General features: G+C 32.7%; 1 protein-coding gene across 1 annotated transcript in view; it reads right to left on the bottom strand.

Moving 5' to 3' along the window:
• LOC116538212 overlaps positions 1 to 8,004 on the bottom strand; it is a 163,055-nt gene extending 155,051 nt beyond the window's left edge. The window contains exon 1 of the mRNA XM_032260470.1: positions 7,895 to 8,004. Within this exon, the coding sequence (XP_032116361.1) occupies positions 7,895 to 8,004 (110 nt within the window). The remainder of the gene's footprint in view (positions 1 to 7,894) is intronic.
• Positions 8,005 to 16,936: the final 8,932 nt, after the last annotated feature.

Raw genomic sequence — 16,936 nt, 5'->3', positions numbered from 1 at the left:
ATATATATATATAAGTGCATGTGTGTTTGTGTATATATATATAATGGAATATTATTTAGCATTTAAAAAGGGGACAATCCTGACATTCAAACAACAGGGCAAAACTAGAGATTATTATGCTAAGTGAAATAAGTCAGAAAGAAAAAATATTCTATGATCTCACAAATGTGAAATATTTAAAATATGAATACATACAAACAGTAAAACAGGAGTAGGGTGGAAGGGAGATTGTAGGGATGTGGGAAGATGCAGGTCAAAGGTACAAGGTTCCAGTTATAACTGTATTTATAATAAAGGAGTCAATTATCCAAGAAGATATAACAGTTTCTAATATTTATGAACTTAACAACAGAATGTCAAAATACCTGAGGCAAAAACTGATAGAAGGGCAAAGAGAAATAAATAACCCACTATTGTAGCTGAAGATTCCAATAGACTTCTTTAGTAACTTATAGATCTTTATAGATCAAACAGGAAGAAATGTAATAAGAATATAATACATACGAAGAGCACTATCAAACAATTTGATCTGGTTTATATTTATAGAATAATTCACTCAACAGTGGCAAAATACATTCCTATGAATCTCAAATGGAACCCTTACCAAAAAAATTTTTTGACAGTTTTAAAGTAATACACATTATACAAAATATATCCTCAGACCACAATAAAATTAAACTAGAAATCAATAACAGAAAGATGGCTTGAAAATCCCAAATACTTTGAAATTAAATAACACACTTCCAAATAACACGTGGGTTAAATAAGCTATTTCAAAAAAATTTAAATTTAAATTTAAATGAAAACAATAATACAACGTATCAAAATTTTGGGATGCAGTAAAAGTAGTACTCAGAGGGAAATTAACAACTTTAAGTGCATATATTAAAAAGGAAGAATGACCTGCAATCAGCAACCTAAGATTTCACATTATAAAAATTTTTAAACGACCAATTACAGGTTAAAGCAAGCAGAATGAAAAATACCCTAAGAATCAATAAAGTCAAAAACAAGAAAACAATAAAAAAATCCATGAAACCAAAAGCTGATTCTCTGAAAATAAAAGATCAAGGACATCAATAAATCTTTAGATAGGCTGAGAAGAAAACAGAAGAAACAAATTACCATTATCAGAAGGGTCACTGATTCCATGATATTAAAAGGACAGTGAAGCAATACTACAAATAACTTTATGGCCTCACATTTGATAATTCAGATAAAACGAACTATTTGGAAACACAAATTACCAAAGCCCACTCGAAGTAACACATAATCTGAATAAGTTTATATCTATTAAATATATTGAATAAAAAATAACAATAACAACAGAAAATCTACCATGCCCCGATGGTAGAGTCACTCATTCTACTAATAACATTAAGAAAAGATATCTTTTGTCCACAATTTCTTCCAAAAACTAAAAGTAGATACTACAATTACTAATAATTCTATGAGACCAGGATTATTCTAATCCCAATCCCAGATACAGTAGAGGAGAATTTATATAACTCCATAAAGAACATACAGTAGTCTCATCTTAACCATGGTTTTGCATTCTGCAGTTAATGTTACCACATTAACATAATTTTATTCCAGTATATTATTATAATTTTTTCATTTCATTAATTATTGTTAATCTCTTCGGCACTCAATTTGTAAATTAAACATTATTGTAAGTATGTAAGTATTAGAACAACCATAGTATAAGTTGGGTTCATTAATGTCCATGACTTCAGATATCCATTAAGGTCTTGGAATGTACCCCCCATGGATACGGGGGGACTACTACAATACACCAAAAACCTACAGGTAATATGTTTATTCATGAGAAACAGGATGGTGTCCCCCAAAGGTTTAAAACAAAGCATGGATAAACTATTTTACCATTCTATTTTATATCTTACTAGAAGCCCTGGATAGCCCTGGTTTTAAAAAAGTACAATAAAAGGTATACAGAGAAGAAAGAAATAAAACTGTTTTCATTTGCAGATAATATGATTGTGTATAAAATCCCCCAAAAAGGAGAGAAACTCCTAGAGCAAATAAAGTGTAGTAAGGTCACAGGAGACCATATAAGGTACAAAATAAAATTGCTTTACTCTATACCAGCAATGAACAATTGGAATCTGAAATTAAAAATCAATATCGGTTACAATAGCCCTACCCCCAAAATTACATGCTTAAATATAAATCTAGCAAAATATGAACATATGCTACATGTTATTAATTATATACCTCATGAAACAAATCAAAGATTATCTAAATAAATGGAGATTAGAAGACAGTATTGTTAAGATGTCAATTCTCTGTGTGATATATAGATTCTCATAATCCCTATCAAAATACCAGCAAGTTATTTTCAGATAATGGCAAATTGATTCTAAAGTTTATATTGAAAGGCAAAATATCTAGAATAGCAAAAACAATCCTGAAATAGAAAAATGAATTTCAAAGGATCACACAACCTGATTTCAGGACTTACTAGAATACTACTTCAAGACAGCATGGTATTGGTTAAAGAATGAATGCATAGATCAATAAAGAGAGCCCAGAAATAGGTTCACACAAATATAGTCAATTGATCTTTCACATATGAATAAAGGCAATTCATGGAACAAAGCACAGTCTTTTCAATAAACGGCGCTGGAAAAACTGGATACTCATTTACAGGAAAAAAAAAAATCCATTGGCTGGCTGTGGTGGCTCATGCTTGTAATGGCAGCACTTTGGGAGGCTGAGGTGGGTGGATCATGAAGTCAAGAGTTTGAGACCATTCTGCCCAACACGGTGAAACCCTGTCTCTACTGAAAGTACAATAATTAGCCGGGCATGGTGGTGGGTGCCTATAGTCCCAGCTACTTGGGAAGCTGAGGCAGGAGAATCTCTTGAACCCAGGAGGCAGAGGTTGCAGTGAGCCGAGATCTGGCCACTGCACTCCAGCCTGCCAACAGAGTGAGGCTGTCTAAAAAAACAAAAAACACAAAAAAATCCATCGAATCCAGCTAGACACAGATCTACACCTTTTACAAAGTTAACTCTAAGTGGGTCATCTAAAATGCAAAACTATAAAACTTCTAGAAGAAAATATAGATAGCCTTAGATAACTTTTTAGTTACAGCAAAAAGAATGATGTCTGAAATTTTTAAAATAAACTTTTAAAAAATACTTGCTTTGTGATAGACAGTGGTAAAAGAAAAGATGAGCCACAGAGAAAATACCTGCAAAACACACAAAAATTTAATTTCAAAGCATAATAGTGAAACTGAAAACTGAACACAGATGTTTATTCTTAAGAAAAACTAATAGAATTATCCAGGAAAAACAAAACTCACAATGTTACCAACTTGAAAGGTGATGTAACTATAGGTGTAAATAGATACTGAACATATATGAATCTATTAATTACCAAATTTGACAAAATCAACTATGTACCTGAACAGAGAAACAATATACAAATTCAAAACATCCAAAAATACCAATATAACTGCCTAAATGAGTCTATCCAGATGATTTTATGAATAAATTATGTCAGATATTTTTTGCTATTTATATGATCTGAAAGAAAATGATATGATGCTTTGCAATTAATTTTGATGAAGGTAAAATTTCTTGGTAACCAATCTCATTAGAGAAACGATTTTGTTTTTATTTTGTATTGTAATCCAGGTACTCAATAAATGCATGTATATTTATTAAAAGAATAAGTTCTAAAAAGATAAACTTCTTTACCCAAGGAATTAAGACTTATTAAAATTTTGTAATTTTAAGGTAAAAAATATATTTTTAAAATCTTGATATAACTTCATTATACAGATATATTAATATAAGATATAGTAATGGGACTGTAATATCCTGATGCATTACAATGAAAAATGTAATCCCTAAAGAGATGCTGTAAATGCTGAAAACACATTTGATTATATTAACTTACATATCTTATAAAAATTCTTGATATAAAAATAGTATATTATGCATTCTATCTCAAAGGAATAGTTGATGTTTATCTTAATAGTAACATGATACATTCCCAATGAAGTTAACAATAAAAATAGTGAACAAACATTGTGGTTTGACATTGATCTAGTTCTTGCTGGCTAGAACATTGTGATCAGACAGATTATACATATAATAAGTGGTATAAATTATCACATCTTTTTATTGAATGTGTGCCAAATATTTAATTCAGAGTTTGACATATAACATATGCATAATAAGTAATAGTTACTATTAGCAATAATGTTTATTTATACATTAAACATAAACTATAACATGATTAAAACCAATTAAGATAACTCAACAAGAGAAGAATTTTTTTAAATGATGCCCAGAGATGAAGTACTTATAAGAAAATTAGATGAAAATAGAATGGGGAAATTTTCCATTCATTATAGCAACAAAAATTAAAATGCTTAGTATAACAATAATTGTACAGGATCTTTTTAGAAATGACTGTATGACAACCACAGTTCATTATTTGATCAATGGAAAAATTTTACGTAAAAACAGGTCCTTATTATAACCTTAGATATTGATATGGTTTGGCTGTGTCCCCACCCAAATCTCATCTTGAACTGTAGTTCCTATAATCCCCACATGTTATAGGAGGGACGTGGTGGGAAGTAATTGAATCATTGGGGAGTTTCTTCCATGCTATTCTTATAATAGTAAGTTCTTACGAGATCGATGGTGTCAGAGGGCTTCCCCCTTCACTCTGTTCTCATTCTTCTCTCCTGCTGCCATGTGAAAGACATGTTTGCTTCCTTTTCTGACATGTTTGTAAGTTTCCTAAGACTTCCCCACCCGTGCTGCACTGTAAATTAATTAAGCCTCTTTTTTTAATATAAGTTACCTAGTCTCAGTTATGTCTTTATTACCAGTGTAAGAACAGACAAATACAGATGCATAAATTGAATACAGTATAGATGCTGATTCTATCCAAGTTGATTCTACTTAACATTCCACTGGGATTATATGAGGAACTACACAAAATTATTCTTTAGTTTATCTGCAAAAAAATAAAAAATAAAAGAGCAAACTCGAAACTTTGTAAATAAAAAAGAAGAATCAGCAAAATTTGGTGCAGAAAAAGTCAAACAGCAGTGAAAGTGCCTATGCAGTTGAGAAATAGACTCAAAAGCTTGTATTTTTCTTTGTTTCTTTTTTTTGTTCAAATTTTACTTTGGATTCAAACGTGCAGGTTTGTTACATGGGTACAATGCATGATGCATGATGCTAAGGTTTGGGGTATACATAATCCCATCACTCAGGTACTTAGCATAGTACTAGATAGATAGTTTTCCAGCCCACTCTCCTCCTCCTGTCCACCCGATAGTAATCCCCAGTGTCTCTCGTTTTTATCTTTATGCCCATACACACTCAATGTTTAGCTCCCACTTACAAGTGAGAATATGCAGTATTTGGTTTTTGGTTCCTATGTTAATTCACTTAGGATAATGACCTTCAGCTGTGTCCATGTTGCTGCAAACGACATGGTTTTATTCTTTTTTCATGGCTGCATAGTATTCCATGGTGTGTGTATGCCACATTTCCTTTTTCCAATCTGTCATTGATAAGCACCTAGGTTGATTCCTTGTCTTTGCTATCGTGAATAGTGCTGCAATGAACATATGAGTGCATGCGCCATTTCGGTAGAATGACCAAAAGCTTATTATAATCACTTATAAACTACAATTAGAATTTCAAGCAATGGATAAAATAATTAATTCAATAAATTGTGTTTGGGCCAGTTGGCAAGGTATGTTAGAATACTAACATCCAATTAAATGTATTAATATTCAAATGTAATAAAATAAATTTATAAAAATACTAAATAGATCTATCATTTTGAGTTGCTGAAAGTAGTTCATATTATGACAGATTCAGAAATTATAATATAAAATACTGATAGACTTATTACATAAAAACTAACATAAGTCTTTTAATGTAAAATCTCTGTGGGCAAATCAAAAAGCAAGCAATAAAATGAAAGATATATTTAATAATGGAGGGTCAGTTTCAAAGTGTGATACTACATGATACACACAAAATCATGTATGTATTTTAAAATACATATTCTACTAGAAAAAATAGTGAAAGGATTACACAGGTCATTAACTAAAATAACTCAGCTGCTATTAATTTTATTATGGCAATTTCTCATTTACAGAAATTTAGAAAATACAACATTAAGGAACAAAGCTATCTCATATTTAGTTTTTAACTTGGCAAAGATATAACTATGGATTAAAAGCTAGTGCCAGAGATGGTGTAGGGTGATCGACAGCCTCACATAAGTTAGAATTACAGATCAGAGCAAGTTTTGTAGAAGGCAATTTGATGAAATGTAATAAAAGTCTTAAAAATTTATATGCCCTTTAACCTAAAATTTCCACCTCTAAGTTTACTTACTTAAGGGACGAAACAAAATATTTCAAAGGTTTGTAAAACAATTAAGGAGAACATTTCTAAAGTAAATGTAAGTGATGGATAAGAGAAATACATTAAAGAATATAAAAGACTACTAGGAGCTTTAAAACATGATAGTGTAAAATACTTTTTTTGGATTAAAATAAATACATTACACATAGTTATTTGAGAAAAGAAAAATTTAAAGTTATATTATGATCTCATATGTATATGCATAAAAATATGAAGAAATACATATGTATATATATATATAATTAATGTATGGATGCATGGTGGTTGGATTAGGCTGAACATATCTTTGCTTTTTATGTTGTTCTTGCTTATTTTTTTTAATGTTTTCTCCAAACCTTAATTATAAAATACAGTTAGTGGAAACAAAGTTTACAATAGCCAATAACCACTTCAGGAAGATTGAGAGCTATCATCTAAACAAAGCCTACACACTAAGAATTGTGCTCTTTTGTCGCATATTTATATTATTCAATGCGAACACCCATAAGTGTCATCTCACAGTGATATGCTGAGGCCTGATTTAACTGGATAAGATGGACAAAAAGCACCATTAAATTTATCTGTGTTCAAAATCCCGATGTTCATCAACATTTAATAGCCTGAGAATTTTACTATACATGCTGAGTACCACAGAAACAAGCATGGGAACTAAACTCCACGTACAAAGTCATTGTGATAGCATCCACATTGATCCAGGAAGATACACTTTTACTAGTTGTGATGACAGCATCCATACATTTCCTGCTAGTATCTGGTGAGGAGATTTTCTAAACTTCCCTTCACTATCTTATACCTGTGGTCTTCGGTGTGAATCCGAGTCCCATTCTACCTTTATGATACATTGTGAAATCAATATAAACCAAGCAGAACATCATTCTTGGAAAGCAAAAGTATCAGTCAGAGCTCCAAATTTGAAGTTCTCTGACATTTCTGCCTTTGTAGTTTCTGTTTAAAAATTCCCTCTGCTATAATTTTTCTTTATTCTCTGAGTCTGTGATTAATCCTTCTGGCCACCAAGGACAGGATGAATGTCAGAGTAGACAATGACAGGTAATTGGAGCAGAAAGAGAAAGAAACTAAAGGCACATCATTTTATTTGTAATTTAATGTCCTGGCTGTAAGACACTGAGTGGAAGTCTTCCAGGTAAAGGATGAAATGAGTAAGGAAAATCACCAGATTACAATAGTCTTCCTTAACTGGTGGGGCTTCTTCATGAACCTCACACACCACGCTAGCAGCAAAAATCCAGAAGAAATCCAGAGAAAATGTGTCTTCAGAACAGAGGGCACACACAATTTTATAAGAAAGTATAGCGACAACAAACTGCACTATGAGTTGGAAGTTGTTATCCCCGCAAATTCCTCTCCTACGTTTCCACACAGTATTTTCCAGCATATAGTCAAATACCGCATTTCAAGTACAGGTATTGATCAACTTACGACCTATGCAACTTACGGCCATTCGACTTTACGACCACAATAGCTAGCCACGGCTGCTGCTGGCAGCGCAAACGTTGCCCAGCTGGGCGTACGACAGTGCGGACCAGCTTCCGGCAGCACTACCATCTCCGCGTGCATATAGCCTACTCAACTTACAACCAAATCGTGTTACGACCGGTCTGTCAAAAACCAAACGTGGTCGTAAGTCGAGCACTAGCTGTAGTTATAATTAGCAGAATATGGTATCACTATGAAATCTGTGCATAGACATTGACATTTTAAAAATTAGGAGAAATATAAGAAGCAATTTTAAAGGCAAGTATACATCAGGAGAATAATTATTCCAGGACACAAAAGGGTTCAAGTAGTTCTCCATTGTGCTAGGAAAAAAATAATGAAAACATATTTTCTAAGAAAGGGAGACAACACGAAAAATACGAAGATAGGTGAAGAAAAATGAGCATATGTGATGCATATATTATTTCTAATAGTGAAATTAAATAAATGGAAAATAGGAACAGAAACATCTGAATTATGACAGCACCTATATGATAATAATTAGCATCCAGAGATCACAGGAGAACATGGTTTTATAGTAATAACTAGTAACGAAAAATAATGTATAAGAGTTTTGTATCCAACCAAAATATGCTTCAGTTGCAAACACAATCTAGCAAGGTAAAACAGGAAGGATTTAGGAAATATGCCTTAGGCTTGTCTTTTTTTTTGAATTAAAACAAAAAAACATTTTAAACTATGAGATGAAATCTAAACAACCAAAAAGATGGATTAAAAATAAGGAACTCAGAAATATTAAAGTCATGGTAAAAGAACAAGCAGCACACAGTAATGAATTTACATATTCAACTAAAATTAACCTATTCCTCAAACATGGGTAGAAAACCAAATATAAAGTCTATAAATCCTGATTGTGTTAAAGTAATAATATTAACCAAAAACTGGTAGAGGAGAGAAGAACATCAGGGATAGTTTAAAAGTATTTAATTCTTTGTTAAAATTGGGTCAATAAATCTGTTAACATTAAGACAGAAAAAAATGCCGGGCACGGTGACTCATGCCTGTAATCCCAGCACTTTGGGAGGCCAAGGTGGGCAGATCACGAGGTCAGGAGTTCGAGACCAGCCTGACCAACATCGTGAAACTCTGTCTATACTAAAAATACAAAAAAATTAGCAGGGTGTGGTGTTACCCACCTGTAATCCCAGGTAATCAGGAGGCTGACGCAGGAGAATCGCTTGAACCTGGGAAGCGGAGGTTGCAGTGAGCCAAGATCATGCCATTGCACTTCAGCCTGGGTGACAGAGCAAGACTTTGTCTCAAAAAAAAAAAAAAAGAAGACGAAGATAGGAAAAAAATAGAATGATCTTGAATTCTACATTTTACTTAAAACTTTTCATTTTTAATTTAAAAAAATGAATTTAGGAACAAATGTTCTTGTGGAAAATCGTTTATTTGAATTTCAGCTATCCCTTCAGCTTCATTTTAATTCCTTATTTTTTGGAATTTCGATTTTACTTTTATATAAAACTGCATGTGCATAATATTTAAAATTTTCTCTACAAGTTCTGTAACAAAAAATATCATTTCCCTGTCCCAGCCAGCTCTGCTTCTTCCCTCCACACCCTAGAATTTACTACTGTCAACTTTCCTTTATACCTCTTTTTAATTTCCATAGTTTCTGTAACAAATTCATTTTTCAGCTCACATATTGTCTTTTGTTCACCTAATATAAATAAGGAGAATTTAACTTTCTATACTCACCCTCCACACATAAATTCTCAACCTCCAGCTTCTCAATATGCCACAATGTAGTTAACTTTTCATTTAATCATTATACAAATTGAACTTATTAGAAATGTTAATTAAATCTGATCCAAGTATTCATGTCCTCACATATTCTTTCCTCTTTATGCTCCCTTGTGAACTTAGCACTGATAAATCTCAGGTTCACTTCTTTTCTAGACATATTCTACAACTGTCTCAGATTTTCCTTTATAAAAATTCCGGAAATTCCCTCTCCATCCTTATATTCTGAAAGCCATACTTCTAAGTTATATACCTTCCCACTTCTTGATTCTTTCTTTTCTGCAAAATAATTCCTCATTAGCTTCTGGATAATGGGTGCATGAAAGAAAATTTAAGACATTTCTCATATTACTATTCAGTGATCATTCTAGTAAGTACATGATTCCAGGAGACAAATCCTTTCACTTTCAATCGATTGTTTCAATAATTTCTAAACTTTAGTGTTGTTATTGAGAATTATTATGCCATTTTCATAATTGATCTTTTAGTTTCACCATTTTCAAATTTGTAAGGATGAGAGGCTTTCATGTTTCTGTGTTTCTGTGTGTGTGTGTGTGTGTGTATAATTCTATTTCTTGCACTTATGCTAGGTGCTTTTTTATTTTGCAAGAGACTCAGCTTTAAGCTTTATAAATGCTGAAGATGGAATCCCTTGAATATCTGCTTTCTAAAATCCAAAATTTATTGATACCTTTATCTCCTGTTGTTTTGCCTCCACTTTCTCTTTCTGCTTCAAAGTTTATGACCATTTTTGTTCATATGCTGTTGTTTTAGTAATCTTTTAAGAGTCAACAAAGTTTAAAATACTTAATCTGCTGTATTTGGTGGCCATTTATATATTCTTTTTAGTTAAGTTTAATCAACATTTATGGAAATGTCATGTTTATGATTTTATTTTTAAATTCCTTCTCTCGTTCCTTTCTTTATCTTTTCTCTATCTTTATATGTAAATAGCAGTGCCTCCAATGATGTTCCTCAAATGTTGCAAGTGGATATTTCTGTAGGATAACATTTTATGTGGTTTGCTTTTTGACTTATATACTTTGTATTGCTTCAGATTTTTAATATCTACAAATCGTTTTTCCAATAAGAATAGCATTTAAAAAATCTCCTCCATATTAGAAAAGCATAAATTCGTAAGTTTTGAACAATTCAAACAAATCGTCCAGTTGACAAGAAAAAGACAATTTGTTCACGTTGTTGTCTTCTATTTGGTATCCAAGTTGTCTTCACTTCAACAAATAAACTGACTTTTAGAGGCCCTATAAAAAAAAAAGTCTAATTATATTATAAAATGTATGACTTTAGCGGCTGTTAATAAGTTTCAGGTAAAATAAATTGTATTGTAAACTTTAAACATTAAAAACAATTATCTATCTACTTACCTACCTACCTGAAATGAGGAGAAAAGCAGTATGCCTTTTATACTTCTTTATTTTGAATGTTGAGAAGGACTAGAGTGGGGAGGAATTCCCTTCCTCCACAGGGCTAGGATTTCCTTCTTCCAGCTGGGATAAAAATTTCCTCCTACCAGCTGGGATAAGGTTTGAATCTTGCGCTCTGTGACGCTCTTCCCTGGAGAGTAACACTTCATTGTGAGGGAGGCTCTGGGCATAATTGCACAACAGCTTATTCTTCTACACCCTTGCCAGGGCCATGAGAGGAGTTTTCTTTACTATTCTGGAGAAGCTGGTAGAGTTCTTGGAAGGAAAATCCACAAATGTCTGGAGCTTCTCTGAAGACTGCAGCCCCCAGAAGTTTCTCACTCTCATTGTCTTTCACACTCAGCCTCCAGCAATTCATCAAAATTACCATTTAAAAGTTCTTACCATTGTATGGCTTGAGCAGCTTCGTCTGGGACACCTTCTGCTCCAGGTAAGTGGATCTTTGCACTGTCTTCTGGATGCTTTCATCTTTCCAGATATGGAGATGACAGTTTGCCTCCTGACCTCGGTTCTCTGGTGAGCAGTCTCATCTAAGGTTTAAGAAAAACCTTAAGATGAGAGCAGTAAATACCAAGATCTTCATGTCATCCTTGCAGTAGCCCATTACGTACCAAAATGATATGAATACTAATGTTTCTTTTTATCTACTTTTTGAAGGCCAATGTTGAAATTTTCTGTTTTTACGTTTTTTGTATTTAATCTTTAATAGAGCGATACTCCAAACTTGATGAAAAAAAAAACCTAAAAAGCCTGTTTCCTGTCATATCTGGTAGATACAGGTCGGCCTGTTGTTTTGGTTTTTTTGATCAAGTAGATTGGGTTGAAATTATTCAGAAAAAAATTTCTTAATAGAAGGGAAGACTTGAATTAAAATGTACATATATTTGCACATACAAAGCTAACCAAACAAATTCCTGTCACAACAATTTAGTCAGCTCATAGAATATTTAAACTCATGGATCCATAAGTTTGTGACACAAACAAATGTTAACTAAGCGCTTTTTACACTGCATAAAGTCTAGGTTCAAGCAAAGCCAAACTTGACCACCTGCATGTTCATTATGGATAAATGTATCTCTCTTCATATTTTAGTTAAGTCTGCATTTCATCTTAACAGTTTTTGTTTGTCCACTTTTATTCATTTAACTGTATGCCTTCAGTCTTTATGCCAATAGCCTGCTACAAATAGGAAGGTACTGATATGGTTGGGCTCTGTGTCGCCACCTAAATCTCATCTTGAATTGTAAGCCCCATGTGTTGAGGGAGAAAGGTGATTAGATGATAGGGTAGTTTCCCCTGGCTGTTCTCGTGATAGTGAGTGAATTCTCATGAGATCTGATGGTTTTAAAAGTGGCAGGTTTTTTTTTTCCCTGTGCTCTCGCTTCTGCCTTGTGAAGAAGGTACTTGCTTCCCCTTCACCGTCCACCATAATTGTAAGTTTCCTGAGGTCTCCTCAGCCATGTGAAACAGTCAGTTCAATCTCTCTTGGGTATTTCTTTACAGCACTGTGAAAATGGACTAATACAGGTACTAACTCATCCAAGTAGCCTATAGATTAAATCTAAAATTATGTGGGAAAAATAAGTGATATGAAATTATTCGACCATCCAAATTTCAGCCTTTATGAAGGTAAAATATAAGTTTAATGAGAATTTTCAATATAGGTCATATTAAAATAATTTATATTTTTAATGGATCTGTCTTAAAAATCAAAGGAATTTAATTCACTCATTTTTTAATAAAAACAGTATTTAATATTTGCAAAAAATATTCTAGGTATTCTTGGAGTTATAAAAAGATTAGGCAAAAATCCTGCTGGAGAGCTTGCATGCAAATAACTATAATGCAGAGTAAAAATAACTTTGGTAGTAGGATAGTTAAAAAATATGTGAGTGAACAAAAAAATGAAAGCTTAATTCCTACTATGTAGTTAGGAGATGCCTTAAGAAAGAGGGAGCATTAGTGTTGAGAATTGAGCAATGACTCAACTTTCAAAAGTGCATAATGGGTAATACAAGAGAGACAGGAATTTTGATTTAAGGAAAGATTAATAGCTATAAAGCAAGAAAGGTACGACATGGTTAGAGCATAGAGGTCTTGAATTCAAAACGAAGAAGTGTTTAATTCATATTTTTGGTAGTAGAAGTAATTGAAATTTTTGAAGTAAATGTCAGCTTCACAAGTTGTCTTATATAAGGTTCAGCAGCCTGAAGAACGAACATATCTAGTGGAAGAGATAAGGTGGAAAAGCCAAAGATCAGAGGATTAGTTAGATCATTAGTGAAAACCAAAGCAAGGAAATTATTGACCAAGAAGCTGACGTTAGGAAGGATTTGAGGACAGATACTGAAGGTAAACTTAATCAAATTGACAAGCAGCATAAAGGTGAAAGATCAACATTTAGATATGATATTGAGAAAGTGATTGGAAAACATAATACGTTTCATTTAGATAGTGGTGATCACCAAAACGGAATGAGAAATAATAAGAGCCTTTGGGAAAACATAACGAGGTTGGACATGAAAGAAGAGAAAAACAGACTCTCTAAAAAGAGAAATTGGAAACTGTATAAAAAAGAAAATTGGAAGAGAAAAAAATTAGAAATATTAGTTTATATTAACTAAGCTTAAGAATCCTAAAATCAGCAGAATTTTATCTAAATTAAGGTCTTTTATATTGTTTACTAGCCCCCACCCATTATGACATAGATCACTTATGACTTCCAATAAATCTGAATACAAAATATGCTATATAACTATGAAACAAAAATGCTGATGACTAGGATGTTGAAAACAATCAAGAATTGTTTCTTCCTCCTGACCATGTTCACACGTTGATCGATTATAACCTGTTAAGAAGGACAGTCAGGGCAAAGAGAATTGGGAGGTGACAAGAGGACACTTGTACTGTTTGCACCTCATTAAAAAAGATGAATAGTATTAAAGGTTGAAACTACTAAAATGGAACATCATTGGTTACTGTGCCACCTGGCTCGAAGATTAAATAATTTAATCAAGACTCCATAGAAGTGCCAGAGTATAGATGTAAACATAGTCTATCACAAACTCAGTACAAATAAAATTTTTAGTCACAGCTACTTGCTATATGACATTTTACATTTAGTTAAGGAACAAAGTATTTCCACATGAAATATAGTAATTTATTGATGACTCTATCGTCAAAAGATAAGTACTATAGGAATTGGAGAAAGAAGTTTTATTCATGACCTCGGAGGTGAGAGAAAATATATGTTTAGGGCCCCTATCAAGTTTTATTTTCACTATAAAATTTTGTGAAAATAAAACTTGATATGGGCTCCAAACATTGATAAGGAGTGATTAATTCAATCAATTAGTCATTCCATTAGTTGTTCAGCTAACATCTGGGCACCTGCTCTTCCAGTTCCTGTGCTGGGTGCTGGGAACAAAGAGATTATAACAAAATGTAGAATGTGCCGAGTACTATGAAGCAGGCAGAGCAGTGCTGAGCCCTGATAGTCAGTGTTTCATTATCATCAGCATCACCTGAGAGGTTATTAGGGATGTAGAACTAAGGCTCCATCCCAGATGATCTGAATTTGAATCTGCAGTGTAACAAGATACCCAGGCGATTCCTGAGTACATTAAATTTGAAAGGGCTGGGATAGTTGGCGTTTAGTCTTTCTTTAAGATGTAAGTTATAAGGCCTGGCATTTTGACATTTATTTTTTTGGGAGAAATACTAAAATAAGTAAGAGGTAGCAAGATAGTTCCTCTCCACAACCCTTTGCATCTAGGCCAGGGCACAAAACAAAAACCCAACTACCTGTATGCTCTGCTTGTGAATTTAATCTCAAAAGGGTAACTCAAACTTGCAGGTTAGAGACTATGGCTATGGTATAAATGAAAGCAGAGTGGTGAGCGTTAGGGGGCCAGGATCAGGCAGCATTCTGGTTAGCATCCAATGGTGGCCGCATCAGAATCCTGGCCGTGCCTTCACTTCATGAGTTTCTTCCTGAACTGCTTGCTTCTCTGAGACTCAATCATGTGCCATCAGGTAAACCTTTCTTTGTAACCTAAACAAAATCCATTATTTCCTTGTTTGGATCATTTTCTAGTATATTCAAAGAATGGACGCTGATGTCGCTTTACAGATCCTGTTAGGAGGGAGGAATTGTGCTATTTGCATTGAATCTCTTCTCTTAGTATTATTTTTAACATAAGTTGAAAATATTTAGAATTATAAAAAAGTTACAAGAGTCTACATAACCAATATCACTAATATAACACAAATATACAATATTGGCATGCATGTTTTGACTTTAAAAAATACTATTCCTCTATATTTGGTTAAAAAAAGTTACTATACCATTTAAAAAGAATTTAAACAATACATAAATAGGCAAACATAAAGGTTAAAAAATCAGTCCAGATTCAATCACTCAAAAATAACCTTTATTAACATTTGGTGAATGTAATTTCAGTCATATTTTAAAGTATATATAAATAGAAAAACTGAGAAATGTTTTATTAAAATTGGATATTACCAAAATCATTTAAATGACAAGCAGAAACTTAATTTTCTGGCTTTTATTAGAAAAAAAGACAGTGAAGAAATTGCTCAACTTTAAATATGTGTCTTCATCTCAAGTGATATAGTTTCCTAAATGCTCTCTCTTAGGTTAAGAAAGGAGGAAAAAAGTTAAGAAGTTGGGGTCTCTTTTTATGAAACTACACGTTTCAGTTTTAGCAGCATCAACAATATTATAAATGAAACTTGAATATATTTTCACTCTCACACTTTCTTCTCCCCCTTTCTCACTTCTCCCCCTCAGATTCTGGTTGTACTAGTTACTTCATGTTTTAACATGGTGTAGGTTTTTATTCAAAATTGGTTTTTGTGGCCATATTTCACAAGGTTAAATGGAATTAATTTTTAATTATGTGAATTTGATGTTTACATTTTATACAACTACAGGAGCTCTTCTACTCCTGAAACCCTAGTTGAATGAATTTATTGTCAAGATTTTTAAAAAATACTGATAGCTGTTATATACATCTTTTTAAATATCTGCCTATTCAGTGTGTTTCATTATGATCAGCATCACCTGAGAGGTTGTTAGGTGTGTAGAATTAAGGCCCCATCCCAGATCTTCTGAGTTTGAATCTGCATTGTAATGAGATACCCAGGTGATGCCTGTGTACATTAAATTTGAAAGGGCTGGGATAGTTGGCATTTTGTCTTTAAGATGTAAGCTATAAGGCCTGTCATTTGGACACTTATTTTAGTATTTCTCCCCCCCCCAAAAAAAAGTAAGAGGTAGCAAGATAGTTCCTCTCCGCAACCCTTTTATAATGTTTTATTCTACATTACGTATCTGTCATTTTTGGAAACACATTTTTGGAGTTTAGTTTATTTTAGAAAGATCCCTAGAAAGTTTTAACTTTCTTCTGCCATCAAATATTGTTTGGATAAGCATAAAGACAACTCATTTTTTTCTTAATAATTTAATTTCTTTTTATTAAATAAATATAAATGAGCTATCATTTTGGAACACAGTATGTTTAAAACAGAAAAGGACACAAATCACAATTATTCGTTCAAAGAATTATCGAGTGGAACAGTAGCTCAAGATACAAATATCAATTCTCCCAGATTCCTCTCTTTCTCCTATACAAAGATCATCAATAGTCTAACTTACTTATTTTTTAATTTTTATTATTGATATTATATATATATATGGTGGCTACATATGATAAATTGTCACATTCATATAATATTTAAGACCAAATCTGTTTAATTGGGAT

The sequence above is a fragment of the Sapajus apella genome, unplaced genomic scaffold (genome assembly GCF_009761245.1).
Source record: "Sapajus apella isolate SASKATOON/1434 unplaced genomic scaffold, GSC_monkey_1.0 scaffold4, whole genome shotgun sequence".
In the NCBI taxonomy this organism is placed as follows: domain Eukaryota; kingdom Metazoa; phylum Chordata; class Mammalia; order Primates; family Cebidae; genus Sapajus; species Sapajus apella.
Note: the sequence above shows the minus strand (reverse complement) of the source record. Positions and strands in the feature narration are given on the sequence as shown.